Here is a 25136-nt window from a genome sequence, read left to right as displayed (position 1 = left end):
AGAGGAAAAAAAGAGATAGGATTGATAACTGTCTTTTCTCAGAGAACAATCAACGCCCTGGTGGAATTCTTCCAAACCAACCGAGGAATGGACCTGGAACGCTTAACCACGGCCACCTTGTCGAAACTGGAAGAAATTAAAGAGAGGACCGCCACAGGTCTGTTTTGGATACCTCAGTGGAACTCCAGATGATTAAGTAGCCCTTTTGGCCCTGTGGGCAAACGTCCAGGGGCAGAGGGCTTTCCCAAGGTGTACTTTAAGCCGAATTCCATTCCGGGGAGGGGAAAGGGGAAGTGCCCACCTCAGCTCCATTCTGTTTCCCACCGTAGGGCTTATGCATATCATCGAAACACGGAAAGTTCTGGACCTCAGGATCAACTTGAAGCCTTCCTATCTTCTGATCCCACAAACCGGCTTCCACCACGAAAAGTCAAACTTGCTTATTTTGGACCTCGGTACTTTCCAGGTAAGTCATGATGACCTTTCTTAAAGATTGAAGGCAAGATAAATTACCGTATTTTTCGGACTATAAGACACAGCAGTGTATAAGATGCACCAAGATTTTGAAGAAGCAAGTTAAAAAAAAACGTTTTTGTCCTCCCTGGCCCCCAGGAGCACTCTGCAGGCTTCAGCAGGGCTGGGGGGAGGCAAAAACCGCCCCCATTTTTGCAAAAAAACAACCATTTTTCCCCCGCAAAAATGGGATGCGGGGGTGGGGCTTCTGGGGGCCAAAAATGGCTGTATTTGGTGTATAAGTCGCACCAACATTTCCACACTCTTTTTTTTGGTGGGGGGGGGGGGAAGGTGCGTTTTATACTCTGAAAAATACAGTAATAAATGAAAGCTTGCTGGAAGAGAGGAATGTGCCCTCTCAGGTGTAACCTATATGAATGCAGCCGTGGGCCAGTTGTGTTTATGGACACATTTGTGAAACCTACGTGGATGGTGGCATGTTAAGCAGCAGAGACACTTATCCTTCAACAGCTGAAGAGCATCAGCCAAGGTCACCACCAGAACTCCAGCAGCTCCTTGGAAGAGATCATGGACAAAGCCTATGACAAATTTGATGTAGAAATCAAGAACGTACAGCTGCTGTTTGGCAGATCAGGTACAATGCCTCTAAATCCAAAGCATTATTGACTGTATATCAAGTGGAAAGCAGTTGACACAAAGGGTACAGTATTCCTTTCGCTACATACACCTCTTGACATTCGGATTTATTTACTTCTTCGGCAGGTAGGCGTACTGAAGTTTCCATATATGTATTTTTTGTGCTATCGCTAGGGCTTACTAGACTTTTATGGAGCCTTGTTATTGATTATCACGCTGGTATTAGCCAAATATTAGCAACTCTCATTGTATTTTAGGGGAAGATTGGAAAAAGGCCCGGTCTGAGCCCGCATCCTTGCTGCACATATTGCGTCCCATGGACATGCGTGTCCAAGTTGCCAAATCTATGGTGGAGAAGGACGTCAGGATGGCAAAGTAACGTAGCAATTTTAAAAGCTGTAAATATGGTCCTTGTTTTTGTGGCGAGGGAGCTGGCCTTTTATTCAGTGTGCTTGCTGCTGCTGCAGACCTCTTAAAATGTTGCTAGAGTGGCATCCTGGGCAGGAGTGGGAATTCATGGCTTGTTTTTTGGGGGGAAGAGTTCTTTTTAATCATGGTCTTTGGCACACTGAAGCTACTGATCAATGCATGAGAAATTTACTTATCCAAATCTTCTCAGGACAAAGTAGCCAGCCAGTCTCCCTGGAGACGTTCTAATGGTCTTTTAAAAAGCTTTCCCAATGTACCTTAGCATTTTTGGGATGTTTCTCAAAATCATTACTTTAGGCCCAATTGAAAGAAAGCCTTTAGCTGGCTGTTCACTTCGTATCCTTGTAGCCAGAGATCAGTGCGTCTGTTTGTAAAAACAAAATGTTGATTACATTTCCTTTGATGCTGCCTCCTGTGCAGTGCGAGCCAATTTCACAGCCCTGCTGGGTTTTGGTGTTGCTGGGGTTTTGTGTGTGTGTGTGTGTTTTCCCTTCTAGATCAAGAGCATAGCAGAGTTTTTAGCAACCTAGTTCTGTTTCTTCTCCGTGTTTTATATCCTTAGGTTTAAAGTGTCAGGCGAGCTTCCTTTGGTTCACCTGAGAATTTCTGATCAGAAGATCAAAGGGATTTTTGAGCTTATTGACAGCATTCCCCTCCCACAGAAATCCAATGTTTCAGTTTCAGCTGCAAAGGTATCAAACTCTTTGTACATTTGGGGAAAGTACAGCCAGTAATTACCATAATTATTGGCATTTCCGAGACACAGAAAGGTCAAAAGTGTAATAAATACTAGTGAAGCAGTCATGCCAGCTGGGCACTGCTGGGGGAACATTCCAGCCTGAAGTGTTGTGATTATATGAAAATATAATCCAGTGGTTTCTCACCGTCTCTCATTCTTTTGCAGGCTCCTGCCATTCCTGTGGTCTCTGAGGGAAGGAAAGACTTCCTTGGGGCCACACTATTGCTGGAAGAATTAGAATCAGGTAAAAAAAAAAAAAAGGAAAAAAGGAAGGACAGCCAAAATTACGGCAAATCCAAGGCAGCTGCTGCATCTGGCTATTTTAGAAGGCACACCTGTGGCTCAGACAACTCTGCCTTAAAACCTTTAAATGGCACATTTAAAAAAAACCAAGTTATGGTAAATGGAAACCCCCTCGGCCTCGCCCCTCCCGCAAATGACTGTACAAACCCAGTTTTATTTAAACATTGATTAATGAATCCATTCCAAGGTGAATATTTTGATGCCCACAGAATGTCCTAATAACTCTTTCTTCCTTAGAATCTGACGATGAATATTTTGATTTCGATGATTATCCCCAACAACCAGAGAAAGTGGTTTCCCCCCCAAAAAAGCAGCTGAAGAATGAAACTAAAACTGTTCAGGAGGAGCTGACAGACCTGCAATTAAAATTTGAAATTAAGGAGGCAAGTGTGGGGGTTTTTTTTCTGCATCACTTAGCGACCGAAGTTTGATTCCTACTTGTGGTCATAAGTTGAGGACTGCCTGTATTTGAAGATGCCCAGATTTCCAAATTCAACAAGCGTCTCTTATTTAGGTGGTTTTGGAACTGACCAAGCAGCTGCAGAGAGAAGAAACAATACTTGTATTTAACGTGCAGCAGCTTGGGATGGAAGCCACTGCTAGGACATTTGACCTGAAAGCTGAGACTTACTTGAGAAAGATTAGCCTGAATTATTATGAAATTCAAGGTAATTTGGTTAATAAGTTAAGCAGTTACACAAATGTACTTTTGGGCAGAGGGTGAGAAAAAATCATGATTTGATTTGTGTTCTTGATAGAAAAATTTCTACCCAAAAAGTCTATAGTCTTAAAAAAACAACAAAGCAAAATTCTTATGGATTTTGTTTAAAAGAGCTAATTGTAGAAAAGGCTTAGTTTAAAAAACCACGTGGGCTTTACATAACCTGTCATTTCTTAGATATCACATATTTCTGCAGGTAAACGGCAGCAAATTCATTTGATCAGTTCATCGGATGTCTCCGGATTAAACCTTTTGAAAGTAGAATATATCAAGGTAAAGACCTTTTTTTAAAAAAAATATGTTACCAAATGATACGTACTGAACTGCATGTGCAAATAATTGCTTTTGTACAATATGAAAATTGTGTTTCAATTTTTAGTCACATATTGATTATATTTCTTCTCAGGCCGATAAAAACAGTCCAAAATTTCAGACAGTTTTTGACAACACCGAACAAAGAATGGAGGTAAGGAAAATTTAAGAAAACTCATCCTAACCTTAATTGTAAATAATGCTGGTTTTGCTGCTAAGGAAGCGCCCTCTACTCCCTGCCAAGACTGTGGATTGGGTGGAAAAGACTAAGCAGGTTTTTATAGCAGTGCCTGACTTTTGAAAAACCCTTCTTTGTGTTGCTGCTCTCAGCCGTATCCAGGAAGGGGTCGCCTCTCTTTGGCCCTCCTTCATTCTGAAATAGCCTGCTGTGTCCTTAGCCTACTAAATCAGACGAAGAAGGGACCTTGAGTCCTTTTCAGCCATCATGGGGTGTCAGATGACAATTGAAAGAAAGTCTAAGAAGAGAGAACCCAATGTCAGGGTTCCAGATATCATCCAAAATTAAATCAGAGTCCAAGGCAAAGCATTCCTCAAAGTTCCAATTGATGAAGAGAGTCATGGCACATCTGGGAAAAGCCAAATCTTAAAGCTTCCCGGTTTTCCCCACCCAGTTGAAAGTTCAAGAGCTTGCATCCCCACACCCACGAGCCCATCACATGGTCCAATCTCCCACTGCCATGAAGACAGATTCCACCAATCCAGTTCCAGTCAGGTGCAGAGGTGCAAAGACAAAGGATGACCTTGGCTTTCTAGAAAGAATTTTGTTATGGCTACATAGCATCTCACTCCGTACAATCCCCCCTCCCCTTTTCCCACAATAGTAAATGCATAGAAGAATAATAGAAAGTGTGGCAGGCCAAAGACCCAACAGAAAAGATGGCTGCAGGCCCGACACCCAAATTACACTTAAGAAAATGGTTGCTTCTCTTGGGGATGTTGGGCTGAGGCCCATTTATGAAATGCACAGGAAAGCCAGGTTGCAGGGGTGCCCTATTTTCCCCTGAACCAACAACGTAATCCTTGGGCATCAAGAAAGTGATTCTGGTGGAGAGGTGGGTGAATGGGGAGAGCTTGCTTTTGAAGAGGTGTCTTTGCCCCCAAACCCCACAGGTGACCTTCTCCTCCCTCCAAGTGGTGCTGCACACCCAGGCTCTTCTCTCTGCTCTGGGGTATCTCATGGCTGTGGCCCCAGCAAGGGAGAAGCAGCCACCAGCCCTGCAGAGACGGGAAGAGACCCAGAGGACGGAGTCTACGTGGAAAGAAGGTAACGGGCAGCCATATTTGGGTGGTGTTTTCTCCCTTTCAGGGTGGCCTGGAATAGGTCTATATCTTGTTGATTTATTTAAAAATATCTCTCTCTACAGTGGCAAAAACGAGCAAGGACAAGGATGTGTTTCATTTCAAATTCTTTGCCAAGATGGAGGCCTTCTGTTTGAACGTTTGTGATGAGAAGAACAATATTGCTGAAATAAAAGTTCAAGGTAATGGGAAAATGCCTGCTTTATTCAGTTCTTCCAAGCTGTCAAGAACATTCTCTGAGCTTGAATTATTGAAATAAATCCCATCTGTTGGAGGACTTTGAGTTCACTCGTTTCTGATTTCTCAATTCTGATCTTGTGTAGCGGAAGACCAGTTAAATAGATGCACTTCTGGTGGTTTGAAATGAAGGGGGGGGGGGAGGCAGTTGGGCATAAACCTGGGCACTTCAAGTGGTCCACAAAGACAGGACAGAATGAGATTAGTTCCTTGGCTTTTGGCCCAATATATTCAGTGGCTCAGATTTTAGAAATATTTCAAAAGCCGCTTCAAAATGTGCTTTTGGAATTTGAATAACATAGTAAAGGTTAGTCTATTTAGTTAAGCTCTGAGATTTCATTTCTATGGTTCTTAGCAAATGATGAACCATTTTTCCCCCCTTTCAGGCCTCGACTCCTTCCTTTTTCTGCAGTCCAGTCAAACTATTCTCTTTGCTCGGCTGAAAGACATTGTTGTTATTGATGTTGACTCGAGGACAATTCATAAAAAGGTACAGTTACTCATTTGATTGCAAGTCAAAATTCTGACTTTTTAGCTTCCAGGATGGCTCTCTTGTATTTTGTACCAAGAGACGCCCCACGAGGGCATCCGGGAAGTTCCTTCTCCAGGGGTTTTGGAAGAAACAGCCTGTGCGAACTTGGTCCGAGTCCATTTGTGTCTTCTTCATGTCCACCTTGGCTTCAGAGCTTCTGCCTTTAAGAACCAGCGAGGGCTCTGTGTGCTTGTCGAGCATTGCACATCTTTTGGATACCCATCTAGAAACTACCAATCCAGCCCTTGATACTTTTGCTTGCCCACCTTCTAGGCGGTTTCCATAGTCGGCGATGAAGTCTTCAGTTTCAACCTTGCCTTATACCCGGAGGCCACTGAGGGAGAAGCTTACACAGATATGTCCAAAGTGGATGGAACCGTGGCTCTCAAAGTGGGCTGCATTCAGATCATCTATCTACACAAATTCCTCATGACACTCCTGGTAAGACTGGGAGGAGGAGTTGTTCTGTTTTTCACAGGGCCTGGAAGGAAGTCTTTATATTGGGACGCAAAGAACCTCCCTCTCCTCTCTCTCTCTCTCTCTCTCATACGGGGAACAAGAAGCTAAAAAATGCATCACTTAAATATCACCGTTAAGTAACGGTCCACTGCTTCCTCGGCCCATTCCTGACCTGCGAACCTCTTGCTTTGTCACAGAATTTCCTCAGCAACTTCCAAATCGCCACCGAGGCCTTGAGTGCCGCTACGGTGCAGGCCGCCGAGAAGGCCGCCACCAGCATGAGGGACTTCGCCCAGAGGAGTTTCCGCCTCGCCATGGACATCAACCTGAAGGCCCCCGTCATCGTCATCCCGCAGTCTTCCGTCTCTTGCAATGCTGTGGTCTTTGACCTTGGGCTGATTAAAGTACAAAACCAGTTCAGCCTGGTGCCGGTGGAGGATTGCTCACTGCCTCCCATCGTGGATAAAATGGAGGTACACCTCACCCAGCTGAAGCTGTCCAGGTAAATCGGGTTCCTCTTCACCCGTGAAGCGCAGTGTGATTGGGGAGGATTCCGTTACGTTAACCCCCACCATCATTGTGTGACTTCCTCTAGGACAGTCTTGCAGCGAGGGGCTTCGCAGCCTGACATTCAAATTTTGCGCCCCATTAATCTGGACCTTTCGGTCAACCGCAACCTGGCCGGGATGTGGTACCACAAAATACCCCTGGTGGAAGTCCGAGGTTACCTTGATACCATCAGCGTAAGTTAATTTCTCTTCTCTTGTGCAGCCGGTGAGTTTCTCCCAGGGTCCCCATAGAGCAGAGGTCTTCAAACTTGGCAACTTTAAGACTTGCGGACTTCAACTCCCAGAATTCTCCAGCCAGCTCTACTCTCCCCCCACCCCCCCCGCTCCCCAAGCTGGCTTTGTTCCCATTCATTTTGGGGGGGGGGGGGCAGGGAGAATCCTTCCTTGTACATTCCTCGTTCTATGAGGCCTTCTTGGCTTCTGACCTCTTCCGTGCTCTTGATTAATTCCAGTATGAAGAGCGGCGCCTTTTCTGACCTACATCCTCATCAGGGTTTGCTGATCTGTCCCTCACTTAGAGGCCCCCTTTGAGACTACGATGATTTGGGGGTGTGTGTGGGGGGGTAACCTTGTCATCCTGGCTTTTGCTGAGGCTTAGCCCCTCCCAAATGAGGCCTTTTGGGATATTGAAGGAGGAGGTGTCTGACCAGGAAGAACCACAGAGAGGAGTTTTAGATGGGATGATAGTTATATTGTCTCCACTGCAGTGGTGAAATTCAATTTTTTTCCCTACGGGTTCTGTGGGCGTGGCTTGGTGGGCGTGGCTTGGTGGGCGTGGCTTGGTGGGCATGGCAGGGGAAAGGATGCTGCAAAATCCCCATTCCCTCCCCACTCCGGGTCCAGCCAGAGGTGGCATTTGCCGGGTCTCTGGACTACTCAAAATTTCTGCTACCGGTTCTCCAGAACCTGTCAGAACCTGCTGGATTTCACCCCTGCACCAGTGGCTCCCATAATGGTCTTGAGTGGAACCTCCACTCTGCCCTGTTTACGACAGAAGCACAGCAAAGGGGAGTGGGGCGGTGAATGATAGAAGCTAAGGAGGGTCTCGCCCAAAAGGCGGATGAACGTAGCTGTGCATTCGACGGGCAGGGTTGGGGCTAGTCCCCCTTGTTCCGTGGCAGCTCATTCAGCCTGAAGAAACGTAACCTCCCCCCCAAATGCCCCCTTTCTAGATTATCCTGAGTCAGGAGGATTTAAACGTCCTGCTTAAAGTTATGAGTGAAAACCTGGCTGAAGCAGACAAAACAGACCCTGGGGCACAACCAACAGCCTCGACGGAAGGTAGGACATCTTTGGGTGGGTCCCTGTTCCCAGTTGAGTAGCTGGAGCATTCCCCCCCCCCCTCAGGGAGTTGAGGAGGGAGCTCATCTGGGGTTGTTCTTCCGTGGACAGACAGGCAGATGGCAGCAGACTGAAAGGGGCTCTGATGGGGAGGGAGGGGCTCATGGCCTGATCCAGGCTCACAGCTCATGACTTAAACTCATAAAGAAGCCCTGGTTTGAACGCCTTTAAACGGAAGTCCCTTGTTTTGGAATGCGCAGGCAAGGTGAAAGAAACGGTGCCGTCGGCTGGAACCCCAAAGTCCATCCTCTCGGAAGAAGCCCTGAAGGACGATAGGACCAGCCTCCTGCTGAACTTTGAAATAAACAAGGTAGGCAACTTATGACGCTCTGCCTCGATTCAGTTGTATTTACCCACCGATCCTCCTTTTGATTGATTTGTTTGTTTTAAATACCGCTTATTTGCTTGGCAGTGGAGCATTCCACTTCTGAATCGGCCTGCAGCAGCAGCAGCAGCAGCAACAGCTTAAGCCTAAGTCAGACCCAAGGTATCCCGTTTCCTGAATAAGTGCTGGCAAGGACAGCCTTATTTGCTCTCCTTCCTCCGGCCAGAAGAACCGGTTATTGTTGGTGGTCCACCCGTCGGTTTATTCCCAGCGGGCTTTCCTCCTTTCTCTGGAGGGCCTCTTCCTGCCCTTCTAGCTGATGCCAACAGCTGAACTTGGCAAAGCTGGTGCTTTGCCCTCCTGTGGGCAGGAGGGCTGAAAAGAAATGGGGGAGTAGGTTAGCACCCCACTTGCCAGGCTCATCCTGGCTGGTGAGAAATGGTGGGGTGTCTCAGGACTCCTGATTCGGAGCCAGCTGGATGGTGCCTCCATCAGGACAAGTCAGGGTCATGACTTGCTCTGTTCTGATTAAAGGCTCTGTGGATTCCAGGATTTTTGGCATCTTCTGACAGACCTGAATTCTCGTTTCTTCCTAGAGCACACCCCTCTCCTTGAAGATGGTTTGGCAAAATGGCAAATGTAGATAGACAACTGGAATATGAACGGCTGGTGTATTTTTATGTGCCCATGCTATATTTCATATACTTTCTTTTCCCTCTTTCAGGTCTTAGTTACATTAACGAAGCAAGTGGAAAAGCAAAGCTTTCCTTTATACAGGCTCACAGTATTAAAACTTGGAAGTGAAGGGAGAATTAAAATGCACAATATGACTTTTACAGCATATCTTCAGAAAGTCCAGATGAATTGCCTTGAATTCACTGGTAAGTCGTATTTAATGAAGGATTTAACAAATGAATGTAACTCAGATTACACACAGGTTTTTAGAGGACAATGTTAAGCTGCAGATCACATTTTTCTCAATATTTCAATTTTGTGTTCTGAATTTTTATTCTTCGTTGTGCAAAGCCCTGTTTGAGTTTTAAGCATTCTAGAGAGTCTTGTTTAACTTGCTATTTTTCCATAAAGACTCCCATTCTCCTCCTTAGGCGGGAGGACTTCATCAAGCTTATGAAACATCTATTTTCTGTATATTTGGGGTAATTTCCGAGTCTCTGAAATTCCACCGATTATTCTTTCGAGGAAGATTGCACCCTCTTTGCTGTATTCACCCACTTCTCCTTGCTTAGGAACTCTGTTGTCAGTGAGTGGCTTTGACTTACAACAGTTTAAGTATGAATTGTATTCTTTCTACAGATTCCAAAGGAGATCCATTAAATATTATTAGTTCTTCAGATGAATCTGGCAAGCATCTTCTAAAGATGGAATACGTTAAGGTTAAGCACTTCTTTAAAACTAAAAATTACTGCGGGGTATTATGAGTGGATGCTTAAAACAAAAATGGCAGTGTATTTTACACAGAGAATCAAAGTGAAATAAAGCAAATTAATGTATGTTACAAAAAGCCGAATTGAATCTCAGTTGCTAGAAGTTTCTGCTAGAAGGCTGGATTGTGTGGGGGTCTCTCTGTCAGTTGCATGCAGAGGGGGACTCGCCTCTTATTCCTACATGAGGAAGGCAACACATCTTCCTTCCCCCTTTTTCTCTCTTGGGAATTGAACTCTGCTCATTGGTCCCTTCTGCGGCATGTCTGGGGGGGGGGGGACATGGTGTGGGGCTTACTCTACTGAGGTAGCAGTTGGCAGAAGTAGGTAGATGTTGAACCCAGGGCCGCCTGCAGGACACAGTAAAAAATGACAGTGGCGGGATCGGACCAAGAGGAGCTTTGATGGCAATGCCGTGTCCCACGCCTTGCGTGTGTCAAGCGCACGGCCCTGCCGTAACATAACAGTCTGCGTGAACACGCGTGTGCTTTGCTACTGTTTTGCCATCTGCTGCAAACTGAACTTGTGTTTCTCGTTTAGGCCGATGTTGATGGTCCTCACTTTGACACCGTTTACAACCGAACAAAACAGTTGCTGAATGTGAGCATTGTCCATAAGAGCCTGGTCTTAGCTACCCAGGGGAGGGTGTCCTTTGGAGAACAAATGCTAGTTGAACTAAAATAGCCCAGATTCCAATTGGATTGTTAAGCCCAATAACTCACATTTATCCCACATGGGCTGAGGGGCCTTTTTAAATGGTAAAAACCTGTTTTCATGTGAGAGGCCCCTCCTTCATTTACCTCCTTTTCCCCCCCCCAGGTATCCTTTTCTTCGTTAGACTTACTTTTGCACACCGAAGCCTTGCTTTCTATCATGAATTTTTTCACATCTGCCTCAAGTGGAATCATGCCAGCTGAGAAGGAAGCTGATGTAGAGCGACCATCAGAAGACTCCAAAATAGCTGTTGCAAAATCAGGTATCGGAGGGTTGATATCCCTCCCTCCCTCCCTCCCTCCCTCTCTCCGCCAATCCTATTTAATACTGAGGAACCAAGGCGATCCCTTTTGACCATGCTGAGCCAATTAAATCCATTAATTTAAGAAGCCTTTTGAATTTCCAAGTTTCTTTGCATGGGTTTGAAGCAGAAGGAGGGGGGGTCACAAAACCTCGTTCACTGCTCCAAGACCAGGGAGGAGGAGGAGGAAGAAGAAGAGCGAGGAGCACGGCTGGAGGAAATAGCCCACCACGCTGACCGATCTCTTTTTGCCCCTCAGATGCTGCTCCCCCTGCAGCCATCTCTGATGACGTGTTTGACCTGAAGCTCACTGCCAAACTGAATGCCTTTAACATTTTGGTCTGCAACCAGAAAGCTAATATTGCAGATATACGAATTCAAGGTAAGCGCATTTGAAATAATCCACGGGAATTAAAAAGAAAAAAAGCAGTATTCAGCTGCCCTCCTTCCCAGTTACTTAACCCTGCTATTGCTGTAGGATGGAATTCTTCTCCTCGTTCAGTCCTTGGGTCAAATACGTTTCCTATAGCAGCAAGAGAGGAGAACTAGTAATAGATTAAGTGTAAATTCCCTAAGAAAAATCCCAGTGCCCAAACTTCAATCAAAAATGGAAGACATCCCCTTTTATTTTTGTCCTCCTTCCCCCCCAGGCATGGAGGCCTGTGTGTTTACAACCACAAAGCAGACTGAAGTCTTTGCCCGGCTTCGAGATTTCATCATAACCAACGTCGATCCGGAAACGGTTCATAAAAAGGTGAGCGTGGCATTGGGAGGCCTTGGAATGAGCCTCATGGACCAGTTTGGCAGAGTTAGGAACAGAAGAGACGGTCAGAGGGGGGAAAAGCACATCTGAGTGCACTGAGTGTAGAATTGCACACTCTGGCCTGTTCACACGTCGCCTTTCCCCCTCGAGATGGAGAAACTGAATTGGGGGCAGGGAGGGGGGCCTGGTGGAGCTGGACACTTCTGAGGGGCAGGGGCTGACACCCCAGGGACCCTTTTTTTCTTGCTGAGGGGAGGGCAGGGCAGACCCCGATGGATGAGATCGAAGAAAGAGGTAATCGTGGCACATGTGATCTTTGCAGACAGTCTCGATAGTGGGAGACGAAGTCTTCCGCTTCACGATGACCCTTTATTCCGATGCCACCGAAGGAGAGGCCTACATGGACATGTCCAAGGTTGATGGCAAAATGTCTCTGAAAGTGGGCTGCGTTCAGATCGTCTACGTGCACAAATTCTTCATGACGCTTCTGGTAAGAGAACCGTTCTTTTCTGTCAACTTACATCGGCCTTCTCTAACCTTGAACACTTGTAAGATGCGTAGACTTCAATTCCCAGAATTCGCTTCATCGCTCAGATCCGGAAGATGAAGGGAATTCTGGGAGTTGAAGTCCAGGCATCTTAAAGTTGCTAAAGTGGAGAAACAGTGGCTGACCCTGCAGTTCTCAAATGTGTAGGCCCAAAATCCCGGTCTCCTCACCAAGGATAGAAAAGAACAGCATCGGTCCGGCAGTGCAGAGCTTGGTCATTACTTCTTCTTCCTTTACATTGTGACATTAGAGAATGAGATGGTTGGAAAGTTTACACAATTAATACTTATTTTCACTTTTTTTTTAAACTCACCTGGGGGATCCATTTTCACTTTTCTTTCTTGACCTCCCAACAGCGGGGCTGCTTAATTAGCCTTGTAATTCTGTCCTTGCTTAGCATTTTCTCAACCACTTCCAAATGGCCAAGGAGGCGCTGAGCGCGGCTACAGTTCAAGCGGCAGAAAAGGCCGCCTCCAGCATGAAGGATTTTGCTCAGAAGAGCTTTCGCCTCTCGATGGACATCAACCTGAAAGCTCCCGTCATCCTGATCCCTCAGTCTTCCGTGTCCAATGATGTCTTGATAGCCGATCTTGGCTTAATCAGAGTTTGGAACGAATTCACCCTGGTCTCTGGGGAGAAGAAGACGCCTCCTCCCGTGATTGACAAGATGGATATCCAACTCACCCAGTTGAAGATCTCCAGGTATGAATGTTTTGAGCCTCTTTCCCCTCCAGATCAGCAGACAGATGGCTGCCCATTGAGGGTGTTCCTTGCTTGTTGCTGTGGGGTTTCTCCTGGCAGTGGGAACACTTTTCTGCAGCAGAGAAGTCTGTCAGGGTTCCAAATAGCATCCAAAATTAAATCGGAGTCCGAGGCAAAGCATTCCTCAAAGTTCCAATTTATTAGAAGAGCCATGTTGGCACATCTGGGAAAACCTGAATCTGAAAGCTTCCCGGTTTTCCCCACCCCGTTGAAAGTTCAAGATCTTGCATCCCCACACCCACAAGTCCATCCCATGGTCCAATCATCCACTGCCACGAAGACAGATTCCTCCCATCCAGTTCCGGTCAGGTGCAGAGGTTCAAAGACAAAGGATGACCTTGGCTTTCTAGAAAGAATGTTGTTATGGCTACATATCATCTAACTCCTTACAATCCTCCCCCCTCCCATTTTCCCACAATAGAAAATGCACAGCAGAATAATAGAAAGTGTGGCAGGCCAAAGACCTACAAGAAAAGATGGCTGCAGGCCTGACAAAGCCATTCCTTGAAGGCTTGACAAGAGACCCTGCCCGTCCCTGTGAAGTGGTCTGAAGCGCAACCGCTGTCTTTAGCCATCTTCCTCCACCTTTGGTTATGAATGCAAGCATAAACCAGAGCAAGTGGCAGTTCTAAGCAAGCCATCTTACATTTCTTTCCCCATCAGACACAGGGAGGGCTTCCGAAGGGCTTAGTCAGGACAGGCCCCCTCTATTGGGCTAAATTGTTTTGGGGCAAAGCAGGAACCAGGAACCAAAGCAGACTTCCCTCCATGGAAAGGCCCCTGTGGGGGGGGGGGGGGTGTTGTATTAGAGCAGGCGTTGTCCAAACTTTGGCAACTTTTAAGACTTGTGGACTTCAACTCCCAGAATTCCCCAGCCAGCATCCCAAGTAAGTGAGCTTTAGGCCTTGAAGGGCTATTCCCAGGGAAGCTATGCGCTGCCGGCAGGAGGGGCTGCTTTACCCAGGGAGCCACCTGGTGACTTTCCGCCCGTCCCCCTTTCATTTGTAGGACGGTGGTGGGCAGCAGCCCTCAGGCAGAGATCAAGATTTTGCAGCCGGTCAACCTACAGCTCTCAGTTCAGAGGAACTTGGCCTCCGATTGGTATCTGCAGATTCCAGGGATCACCATCCAAGGAGACTTAAAGGCCATGCTGGTAAGGTCATGGATAGAAGCTCTGGATTATAGCAATCGCTTGGGTTCCCATAGAGGCTACACTGGTTTTGCCCTTGAAGGGGGCTTTGATTTTCCACTTAGGCTTATCTCCACTTCCAACTTCTTTACATAAGGTTTTTCCCCCCTTCTGGGTGGAAGCATTCCTGCCTGTTGTGAACACAGTAGAAAACCAACAATTTCTGCCTTTTCTGACGGTGCCACAATCACTCTGTACATATATCTTTGCTACTGGGCACTGGCTAATGCATGCAGACCCATCAGAGTGACAGGCAGGTATTTCCTACCTATACCAGCAACGAAATGCATTCCCACCCCCACCTCTCCCGAGAGTCTGCCACCTGGCTGGTGGAGGTGCTTTAACTGTTGTGGGAAGATCTTTTGCCAGCCTAAGATTGAGCTTTACTATTTGCATCAGGTTGGGGGGGGGAGGCCAAATGGGCAGCGTTGCCGGAGGAAAGCAGTTTAATAAAAGATTCTTCTCTTTGCAGTTCTCACTCAGTCAGGACGACTTGACTTTGCTCATGAACATTTTGCTGGAGAATCTGAGTGAAGCTGCTGCAGATCCCAAAGCCACACCCTCAACCTTGCCAGATGCTCAGGCGTTTAAAAAGCCCGAAGCTGAAGCTGTGGCTGGCCTTGAGGAAGGTACTTTAAACTTTTTTAAACTTTAAACTTTTATGTGATTTCTAGACCGCCCCTCTCCCAGAAGGGACTCGTCCTGAGCATTTAATTCAAAGACTTGCAAAATGCATCACTTATTTGTTACCACCATCAGGACAAAGTAGTACTGGGAAGCACTGGGGAAAACAGGTTTGGGGTGTTAGCTACAAACCGGGAGTCTTTGGACATGAAAGTGGCTGGGTGGCTTTGGGGCAGCCACCCTGTCCCGGACAACCTCACAGGGTTGTCGTTATGTATAAGAGAAGAGAGCACTAGATGGGGACGGCACCTGGAATTCAGCAAAAAGCAAAGGTGGAATAAAAAGAGGTGGCCTAAGGTGTGCTGGTCTTGGGCTCTAACAAAGCTTCCATTTGTGAAATCAGATCAAACGGGGTTGGCATTGAATGGAAGAGAATGCTCTCAAGTACCAGTCCTCAGACAAGCGGTAGTCACGGCTGCTTTCAAGCCCCTTTCTCGTTTCTCAATCATCCAGGAAGCCCTGAGATTCCTGCAGAGGAAGCCCTTGGGGAAGCCCAGCTGAAGAAAAGTGTGGCCGTGATGTTTCATTTCAACTTTGAATCGCTCTCCGTTGTTCTCTACAATGCCGATAAGAACCAGGTTGGTGACAATATTCTTGAAAGCCAATTTCCTTGGGACCCCGAGATACAGCGTTACAAAAAAAATATCACAGGCCAAGGAGATCTGTGTGGTCCAAAAAAGGAGAGATTGTTCCAAAAACACGTGAAATTTTATCTTTAGAGCTTGTTAGCCATTTGTGTGTGCCTCTTCATATATGTGTACACTCACTCACACACACAATGTCTACTCATAAAGTTGCCAAAGGTGCATACCTTTGACTAGAGTCGGATCTCAGATTACTCAGCAGGCTTGTGAGGCGTGCACCTCATTGGTGAATGTGATTTATGACACAGACTGAGGGGAGGGAAGAAACGGGGGCAATGGGGTATTGCCGAAATAATGTTCCTAATAAATGACTGGATTTCTTTTGAAACTTGGCTCGAGGCTCATGAATTAATTAGGGCATCTTTTGAAACCTGACACACACACACACTGTTGATATGGCCTCTAGCCTTCCCTGCGCCATTCCAATTCCTGCCCCCCTCTCCCCTTCTCACTTCTGATATTTTGGGGGCTTTTCTCTGTTGACAACCTGGGCATTCCCCAATGTCAAAGTCTTAAGACTTTTTTCTTGAGATTTTTTCTATGTTCATTGAATTTGGTTGTTTTAATAGAAAAAAAGTTCATCCGTGTTCTTTCTCCGTTCAGCTAGAAAGGCCCAAACTAGGAGATGTGTGTGGAGTCTCTGAGCTGTGAGGCTTAATCCCTTTATCTCGGCCATTTTTATATCTCGTAGAAACCTCAGCTTTCGCTTCACAACAGCCATTTACGCCTTGGAGAACTGGGGCTGCATTTCATGAGGTCATCAGGACAGATGTTTTCGGACGGCTCTCTGGATGTCAGCACTAAGATGGAAACATGCACCTTGGATGATCTCAGGGAAGGGGTGGAGAAGGCAACTGCAAGGTCAGCTGTCCAGCAGTCATTGGAACACACCACCTCTCTGCCATGGGTGCCACCGGCACGTTGCTTAACACGCATGGTCAGCCGTGAAACAAAATCTTGTGCCGGGGAGATTTGGGATTTGTTTCAAGGTCTGTTGAATCCGAGGCCTTGCAGAGGGTGGCCTTCTCAGCGGAAATTCTAGGAATCGGGGTAATCGGAGGGTACAAAACTGGATTAACCTATTCCAAGTTCTTCCCTCCTAAATTCAACCATCTTGCCTAGGAATGCATTTCTGTTTTGCAGAATGCTGGCCAGAAGGGATGGCAAAGCCGATAGTGTCATGATTGATATCCACTACAAGCAAGATAAAAACGGGACCGACATCGTAGCTGTCTTGGATCAGCTGTATTTGTGTGCCAGCATGGAGTTCTTGCTGACAGTGGCCGACTTCTTCATTCAGTCCATGCCTGCAGCCGGACCGGCGGAAAGACCAGCCCAGTTCCCTTTGAAGGCGGCTTCCCAGGGAAAGCCTAAGCCCGAGAAAGGTCAGCGGACGGGAGGAGTCCGGCACAGCCGCTTTGAGTATCTGTAACGCTTACTCACTGGGCAGTTTTGTGCTCTTGGGGCCACTGGCTTTATTTTCAGTTTGGGCTGGATGTGCTGCTGCTCCATGGTCAGAGCAGAGAGGCCAAGGCAGGGTTGCTTTATGCTTATTAGCCATGGGGAGGATGGTGTGTGCTGTTGCTCTGTTGTGATTTCATAGAGCCACAAACCGAATTTAAACTTTTACAGCTGCAGCTGCGCCATCAAACTTGTCGGTGGTAGCGCACATCTTGGATCCAGAAATTGTGTTTGTGGCCAACTTGAGCAAGGCCGATGCGCCAGCCTTGGCAGCTTCCTTCCAGGGCAGCTTCATGCTGTCGGGCGGCTCCGAGGCCCAGCAGATGACGGCTCGGGTGCTGGACCTCAGGGTGCTGGCCTGCCCCTTCCTCTTGGGGACGGCAAAGGAGAACGTCACCACGGTGAGCCCCATGGTGGGATCTTCCCCTTTGCAGGGGGCTTCATTCCCGCCCCTAGGAAGGGGGCATTGACCCCAGTATTCTGCTGGTGTTCTTCTAGGTGGTGCAGCCATGCTCTTTAACTGTGGAAGCCACCATGGATACTTCTGGAGTGCAAAGCGTGGATGTGAACATGGACACCTTGGTTGTGAAAGTTAGTAACAAATTGCTCACCCTGATGCTTAGGTATGGTTCTAGAAAAATCGGCAGCTGAGGTGAGATCTACAGTGTCGAGTGGGAACTCCACTCTTCCAGGGAGGATCCCTGCAATACACACACAGTCCTGAGCCTCTGCCTTCTGGTCCCCCATAGTGAAAATATTGGTTTGATTTTATAAGGAAAAATCTCACCCTCACTCTGAATTTATATGTAAATAGCAGCTCCTCAATGCAAGCTGATATGTTCAACGCCCTTGATTTAGTCCAGACTTTGACTGTGAAGGCCGGATCCAGTGGGCAGGGAATTGTGGAGGTTGAAGTCTACACCTCTGAAAGTGGTCAAGTTTGAAAATCCCTGCTCCACAATTACTGCCTGTATTGTAAGTGAATCGCTCAGCTCTCGTCTCCTTTTTCATTTTCAAGGTGTCACCAATCATTCTCAACACTGTTATGACTATCCTGGCTGCTATGAAGCGACCGGCCAAGGAGGAGGAATCCGGAGGGAGCCCTTGCAATCCTGTGGACCTCTGGAGCGTCAAGGCCGTGGACGAGTGCCAGAGTTGGTTCCTGGGCGTCGACATGGCCACGGAAGCCACGGAAGCCTTGCTAGCCAGCGAGCAGAGCGAAAAAAAGGAACATTTTCTGGTGGTGGTGAAATCGGTTCAAGTCACCCTGGAGTGCGGCTTGGGACATCGTACCGTCCCTTTACTGTTAGCAGAATCTGCATTTTCTGGAACGGTGAAAAATTGGTCTTCTCTCATGTCAGCCCAAGCTGATGTGACGCTGGAGGTACGTAAATAGGGCCGGTCCCTCGGTATTTGTCCCTTGACCTTGTCACAGGCTTCCATGACCCTTGAGTTTAGTCGGGAAGAGAAAGCTCCGCGTGCTTTAGCGTTGTGTTCCCTCCTGCACCCCAGGTGAATTATTACAATGAAAACCACGCGCTCTGGGAACCTCTGATAGAACAAGTGGATAGAGAAGGACGTCGCTGGAACTTAAAGCTGGAAGTAAGCAATCCTTTAATGTTCCTTTTTGCCCATTTGTATTTTTTCCATCCTTTGGGGGAATTGCTGGTCTGGAACTTCATGAGGCAAGGGGATAGCCGCGTTTCCTCTCCTTGTTTCAGGACCAGGTACAGAATTAACATTAATTCAGTGTAAGCACTTATGCAAATGTTTTCGCTAATGTTCGAATAGCTGAAGAAAAAACGTATTGTTCCGCATTGTGTTTAATACTAAAACACCACATATTAAATGTATTGAAGCCAGTGCTTCCCAAACTTTTTCCTTCATCACCCAAAACAATTCATCCAAAAGTCCTGTTTACACGTTGTAAATAAAACACCAACTGCGCAGAAAAACACGTGGGCTTGTTTGCCACCACCCAAAGAAAAATCACTTTTACGCCATTCGGGTAATTTGCTTGGGTTTAGGAAATACTGATTTAAGCATTAGGAACTTCTAAAATAAGAAGTTGCTTCCCTTTAAATTTGCCTCATCTTGCTATTTTCCTTCCTCTAAGACTAAAGGAACTCTTTGCCTGCATTTATAGTTCTTCCTTTTCTTTTGGGGAAATAAGGACGTTCACAATTTGGGTATAATGCTGCCTTTATTCTAGACCTCTGATGGCGAATCTATAGCATGCCTGCCAGAGGTGGCACGCAGAACCCTCTCTGTGGGCATGCGCACCGTTGCCAGCTACTCTTCTGGTTTCTGACACCCTGACCAGCTGGTCTTTGAGGGCGCCGGAGTGTCGGAAAACGGCCTGAAAAGCAGCCAAAAAAGGCCCCAAACCCAGGTCATTTGGGGGGCTTTGGGGACCGTTTTCAGGCCATTTTGCCCCCAAAAACGCCCCAAAAAATGACCCCAAGACCAGCCTGAAAAATGGTGTGAAATAGCCAAAAAATGGGCCAAAAAGCAGGCTATTTTTCAGGGCAAAAGGGCCCCAAAAGACAGGCAAAATCAGGCATGTGCAGGGCGGTCAGCTGATCTTCGAGTTTCTGATGCTCCGAGACGCACACTTGCACACACATTCCGGTTTTGGCACTCGGTGCCGAAAAGTTTCACCATCTGTGTTCTAGACATTCATAGGCCAAAGGACGAATTACTGTCCAAAGCAAACCTGGGACCCCAAACTGGGCCTTTCCTGGGGTTCCGAGGGTCATTTATTGGCCTTTCCCCCCCTCTTCCTCCTTAGATGAAGACTAACCCCGAGCAGGACAGAGCTCTCTTGCCAGGAGATGACTTCATTTTCCTCCCTGAAGCCCAGCAGCTGATCTCTATCTCTTCCAAAGACACCATGAATATCACCGTATCCAAATGTTGCTTAACGGTCCTTAATAATCTAGCCAAGGTAAGTTGGATCGGGTGGGGGAAGGAACCCTCCCCCTCCTACGGTTCAGACAGAATTCTCCCACCTTTCACTTCCTTTGACTGGTCTTTCATCACCGTTCTCCAAGTAGTAAACCTGGGCTTTGTTGCTAGGGCTTCTCGGAAGGAACCGCTTCCACTTACGACGTCACTTTGAAAGACCGGGCTCCCTTCACGGTCAGAAACGCTCTGGGGATCCCCGTCAGGGTCCAGGCTTGCAGGAGCCTCCAGGCCGTGGGGTTTCCTAGAAGCGAGAGCACCCACGAGATCGGGCTTGGCCAGAGCCTAGAACTGGAATGTGCCACCTCGGAGTCCCTGGACAAAAGGAGGCTCAGCATCCTCCGTCGCCAAGACAGCTCTCTGCTAACCCTGAGCTTTGGTAAGGAACTGCAGCCGCTCATTGCTATGAGGCCATGTTTCTTCATCCTTTTTTCCATTTTATTTTCCCCCCACTCTTAAGCACTTTTTATGCGTAGTGTATTTGCTGTCAAGCGCCAGAGAAACCAGGAGCTTCAGGAGCACTTCGAATGAGCATAAAGGTTGATTGCATGCTTAAGCTCCTTACAAAAAACTGAGCTACTAACAGCGAAGGGAAATGAGCGGGAATTAAGGAAGCATTTAAGGATGGGCTGGACTCAGCTCTCTTGCGGACGGGCAGGGATTCATCAAACTTTTTAGTCATTTGACCCCTCCCTCGGGCTCAGCCTGGTCATCTCCTACATCTCAGTTATATTTGTAGGGGTTTATATTACAGTATATATTTTCTGTTATTTTAAAAAAGGGAATAATCAGTCAAATATACTGAGCTTTGGGGAGGTGAAAGAAGCATTTCCAAATGATCGAGAAAGATTTTCAGACAATAACTTTTTAAACGCTTCCTTTGGTTTATCACAGTCCTGTGACAATAAATATTTTATTTTCCTTGTAAGCAGATCAAGTTATGTACAGTAGCTGTAAGCTTCTGGAGCCTGAATTATAGTTGAGTTGTAAACTGATTTTATGCTTTGTAAGAAGCAAAGGTGAAGGGACAACATAAAGAAAATTGTTTTGATGCCAAACAGGGCCTGAAGGCTACAGTGAGGTCTCAGCCGTTCCCATCGCCAAGCCAGGGCGGAGGCTCCACGGTGTGAGAGCGCCCCAGAGCAGCTCCTCCAACTCGGTCGTGGTGCAGATAGACGCAGAAGAAGGGAACAAAGTGATCACCCTGCGCTCCCCTCTCCAGGTAAGTCACGTCTTGTGATCCTACTTCGGTGTGTGAAGCCTTGCACACCTTGAGCGTGCAGCACCGATCCCATGTGGAAAACCACACCCTACTGGCAGGCGAGGTACTGTATAGCATCAGGGAGAAAACCCCCCTCCCTTCTAGCACTGATGATGTTCCCTAGTCGGGCCATGAAATGTCTGCAAGAAAACTACCAAGCTTAGAGACCGTCAAGAACTCTACAGTTCTACCCTGAACGACAGAAATTCTTTCTCTGCTATTGGAACCATGAATCTATTCACGTATTATTCACATTCTCTTTTCCATTTCAGATTAAAAACCACTTCTCTGTCCCATTTATAATCTACAAATTTGCTAAGGATATTAAACAGCTGAGGCCTTTAGGTGTGTCTCTTCCAGAAGAGGAATTTCATGTTCCATTGGATTCATATCGGTAAATATTTCGCTCATTCAGATACTTAAGCAGTTCTATTTATTGCAAAGGATTCCAAGGATTTGCATTGCTTTTTTCCTCCAACGTCTTCTGCTTTCTGTGATTGGTTTCTTAGATGTCAGCTGTTTGTTCAGCCAACAGGCGTCTTGAAGGGACAATATGAGCCATCCACAACCTACATATCTTGGCAAGAAGAACTGCACAGGAGTAGTGAAGTTACCTGTATGCTTCAATGCCCAGCCACCGATACCAGTTTCCTGCCACTCCGCTTGAAATCCACGGCCGTGCCCGATGAGCTCAACTTCATCGCAACTCACAAGGAGGACTGGGAGCCGGCCTACATTATTCATTTCTACCCCACACTTACTCTGCAGAATCTTCTGCCTTACTCTCTGCAATACATCCTCGAGGTACCTTAGTCAAGGGGGGCTGTGATGCAATTCAAAAAAGCCCAGGGGATTTCAGCATTCAGTACATTCCCCCCCCCCTTGTTTTTTTTTTTTTTTTTTTTTGGCAACACCTCAAATTTTCTCTTTGTTCCACAACTCTACTTACTGATACTGAACTTTGCCCCGGTGGCTTTTAGCGCTCTCCATCCTCTTGAAAGAGAAATCATTTTGAGAAGCATTTTAAACACATGGTGATGAACTTTTTTTTAAAAAGCCCCAGGTTCAGTGTATTCTGGGTTACAGGCAGCACCTGAGGCAGTCTGGGTGGGCGCAGAAGAAGGGGTTCATGAACTGTTGTGTCTGAGGCAAATGTAGACCGCCTAGCCCAGGGGTCTCCCAACCTTGGCAACTTCATGACTTGTGGACTTCAACTCCCAGAATTCCAGGCTTAAAGTTGCCAAGGTTGGAGGTCCACTTCTTTGTCAGCAACTTTCACAGGTGTGGACTACAACTCCCAGAGTTCCCCCAACCAGCGTGGGAACTGAGGTCTACCCCTCTGAGAGTTGCTGAGGTTGGGAAAGGCAGGTCTAGCTGAACTGGAGCATCTCTGCTAGGAATTGGGCCACGCTCTCAAAATTCTGCCGTGATGGAGAATTCCTGTTCCCGTTTGTTTTTCATGCTCTGCCTGGAAACATGACGGTACTTCCGCACTGTTACAGACATGTCCCCAAGTTGTTTTTACAATATTTGAACTGCGCATTGCAAACATCCAGGGTCTAATTGTGCCTCTATGTCCCGAGAAGGGCTTTCCCTCCACCCCCTTGCCCCCCCCCCCGGTCCTTCTCGGCCCTTGATGGCTTTCGATGCTCTCCGCAGGGCACCGCAAAGGCCCACGAGCTGCACGAAGGGAGCACTGCCGATGTTCTCCACTCGAGACTCAGCGGGGAGGTCATGGAGCTGACGGTGGTCAAATACCAGGGCAGAGACTGGAGCGGGCGCTTTCGTGTCCACGATGACCTGCCGGAGTTCTTCCCTGTCTGCTTCACCTCACATTCTGCCGAAGTGGCTACGTTGGATATTTACCTTCACGTCAAGAAATCCAGCACCCACACCACCCTCTCGGCGTATAGTCCCTACTGGATCATCAACAAGACTTCCCGGGTTCTCCAGTACCGCGCCGAGGACGTTCATGTGAAACACCCAGCAGACTTTCGGGACACCGTCTTATTCTCCTTCAAGAAAAAGAATATTTTCAGTAAAAACAAGGTAGGAGGCCGACTTGCCTGAAGAAGAGGCAGCTCTGGTGATTCCCCCTAATAGCCTCTTTTGCAATTTGGAAAGGTTGGTCTCAGCCTGCTCCTAAAAATTGCCTGTTTCCCTTGGCTAATAGCCCCCCCCCCCCCCCCCCCGTTTTTGAAGAAGCTCAAATATATTTAATCAGCTGGGTATTGATTCACCCTCTAGACAGTACTGGACTAAATGTTTCCTAATTAGTTTTATAGCTTTATTTTTTGTTATTTGGTTTTACTAATTCTCACTTGATTGCAGATTTCCCCCTCATTTTTCTTAATAGGAAATAGGAGCAATTTGAATGCTGCTTTGAATGGATCTCAATTTTCTTTGTTTATGCCTGCAGCTATCCGTGTATGGATCCATTCTCTCTCCCCCACTGCCACCTCAGCGGTGAATTAAAGTTTTTGTCTCTTATCTTTTCGGGCGGTCAAGAACGTGTGAGATCTGGTTTCTTGCGATTTTCTACACTTACTCTGATTTTCAGAAAGAAGCTCTTTGTTTTCTGTCCTCCCTTGTTGTCTAGATCCAGCTGTGCATCTCCACCAGTACATGGTCAAACAGTTTCTCCCTGGACACGGTGGGAAGTTCTGGATGTGTGAAGTGTCCAGCCGGCAACATGGATTTTCTGGTACTGTTGGATTTCTGCCCTTCCTTTCTCCCTGCTTTGACAAATTGCCCTTGTTTGTTCCAGCCGTAGGCTTGTTGCCCTGTTCTCCTCCCAGTGGCTGGGATGGGGTGGATCCTTGGCCTGGGGAATCCGACTCCCTCCTCCTGGCAGTGCACAACCGAAGCCATCCCTTAGACCAGCACAAAGGCAAAACTTTTCTAAACCATGTTTAAATGCACATTCTGCTGAGTCTTCTTGAAATATAAACGGTAACCTCATTCCGCAGGTTGGCGTTACTATTCAAATGAGCAGCTTCAACCTGACTCGGATCGTCACTCTGACGCCATTCTACACCATCACAAACTCCTCTTCTTTGGAGCTGGAATTCGGAGAAATAGGAGCTGACGGGTCGTTTCCTACTAATAAATGGAATTACTTCTCGCCCTCAGAGGTAGCGTTCGAAGGCCGAGTCGGTCAGTTTAGCTGTCTTGCTCTCAGTGTCCCTTTTTCTGAAACAAGGGCTTGTTAAGAGCTTATAGTTGTAAAACGTAGTTGCGATGTTAGTTGTCCAGTGGCCAGCAGCACTTGGAAGGAGCTCTCTTGTTAAGAGTGATCATTGCTTATTATTGATTTAATCCGATCTGTTGGAACACTAAAGAGCACATTCCGACGGAGCTCAAAGTGGTAAATAATTGATCACCAAACTTCACAACCTTCCTCTACAGCTAATGTGGAATCTCCAGAGGGCGCCAGGTTGGAGAACGTGCCAACTCCAACTTCTTACAAGACATTAATCAAAACAATTGGCCTACCTGTTTCTTTATCTACTACCCCCGTTCCCTTTTTGTCTGCTAGTGTGTTGCATTTTGGCCTGAAAGTCCGTCTGGCAAGCTCTGCATCCGAGTGAGCGGCTCCGAACAATTTTCCAAGCCCTTCTTCTACAACCGACAGGACAACGGGACGTTGCTGAGCCTGGAAAAAATGGTAAGATGGCAGATAAGCTTCTTCTCCTCTTTGAAGGCACTGAAAGCAACCTGGGGCCCTGGCATGCCTGTCCCCCTGACCTTGCAGGTGGGAGCCATGGTCAAGGGCAACGGCAGGGCGAGGCTTCCTGCCACTTCTGGAGCTGCAGTGAAACTGCAGGGCATCACTTCTGTTCCTCCCCACAGAATACGGGTATCCTGGTGAGCGTCAGCGTGGCCGAGCATTCCACAGTTATCAACTTCTCCGGTTATTACGAGGGGGCTGCCCCTGCGTTGGTCATCAATCAGACTTCGTGGGCAACTCTGAAGTACCAGCAGAGGTAGGTGCCCATGTCTTGAGC

General features: G+C 47.2%; 1 protein-coding gene across 1 annotated transcript in view; it reads left to right on the top strand.

Annotated features, from left to right (window-relative positions):
* Window positions 1-25136, top strand: part of VPS13C (vacuolar protein sorting 13 homolog C) — a 52761-nt gene that overhangs the window by 13142 nt on the left and 14483 nt on the right. The window contains exons 19-63 of the mRNA XM_081965251.1: window positions 43-157; window positions 330-466; window positions 985-1108; window positions 1368-1485; window positions 2102-2231; window positions 2444-2522; window positions 2819-2964; window positions 3096-3249; window positions 3499-3575; window positions 3709-3768; window positions 4746-4899; window positions 5000-5116; window positions 5558-5661; window positions 5977-6144; window positions 6360-6664; window positions 6758-6905; window positions 7904-8012; window positions 8273-8382; window positions 9122-9278; window positions 9712-9791; window positions 10380-10439; window positions 10659-10815; window positions 11114-11236; window positions 11505-11608; window positions 11940-12107; window positions 12562-12866; window positions 13935-14079; window positions 14588-14744; window positions 15253-15377; window positions 16135-16304; window positions 16587-16828; window positions 17076-17305; window positions 17403-17495; window positions 17923-18288; window positions 18417-18506; window positions 19696-19851; window positions 19983-20247; window positions 20930-21090; window positions 21402-21523; window positions 21639-21933; window positions 22789-23178; window positions 23729-23833; window positions 24099-24263; window positions 24668-24796; window positions 24982-25115. Of these exons, the coding sequence (XP_081821377.1) occupies window positions 43-157; window positions 330-466; window positions 985-1108; window positions 1368-1485; window positions 2102-2231; window positions 2444-2522; window positions 2819-2964; window positions 3096-3249; window positions 3499-3575; window positions 3709-3768; window positions 4746-4899; window positions 5000-5116; window positions 5558-5661; window positions 5977-6144; window positions 6360-6664; window positions 6758-6905; window positions 7904-8012; window positions 8273-8382; window positions 9122-9278; window positions 9712-9791; window positions 10380-10439; window positions 10659-10815; window positions 11114-11236; window positions 11505-11608; window positions 11940-12107; window positions 12562-12866; window positions 13935-14079; window positions 14588-14744; window positions 15253-15377; window positions 16135-16304; window positions 16587-16828; window positions 17076-17305; window positions 17403-17495; window positions 17923-18288; window positions 18417-18506; window positions 19696-19851; window positions 19983-20247; window positions 20930-21090; window positions 21402-21523; window positions 21639-21933; window positions 22789-23178; window positions 23729-23833; window positions 24099-24263; window positions 24668-24796; window positions 24982-25115 (7049 nt within the window). The remainder of the gene's footprint in view (window positions 1-42; window positions 158-329; window positions 467-984; window positions 1109-1367; window positions 1486-2101; window positions 2232-2443; window positions 2523-2818; window positions 2965-3095; window positions 3250-3498; window positions 3576-3708; window positions 3769-4745; window positions 4900-4999; window positions 5117-5557; window positions 5662-5976; window positions 6145-6359; window positions 6665-6757; window positions 6906-7903; window positions 8013-8272; window positions 8383-9121; window positions 9279-9711; window positions 9792-10379; window positions 10440-10658; window positions 10816-11113; window positions 11237-11504; window positions 11609-11939; window positions 12108-12561; window positions 12867-13934; window positions 14080-14587; window positions 14745-15252; window positions 15378-16134; window positions 16305-16586; window positions 16829-17075; window positions 17306-17402; window positions 17496-17922; window positions 18289-18416; window positions 18507-19695; window positions 19852-19982; window positions 20248-20929; window positions 21091-21401; window positions 21524-21638; window positions 21934-22788; window positions 23179-23728; window positions 23834-24098; window positions 24264-24667; window positions 24797-24981; window positions 25116-25136) is intronic.

This window comes from Natrix helvetica (assembly GCF_964273705.1).
Source record: "Natrix helvetica genome assembly, chromosome: 12".
Lineage (NCBI taxonomy): Eukaryota > Metazoa > Chordata > Lepidosauria > Squamata > Natricidae > Natrix > Natrix helvetica.
Note: the sequence above shows the minus strand (reverse complement) of the source record. Positions and strands in the feature narration are given on the sequence as shown.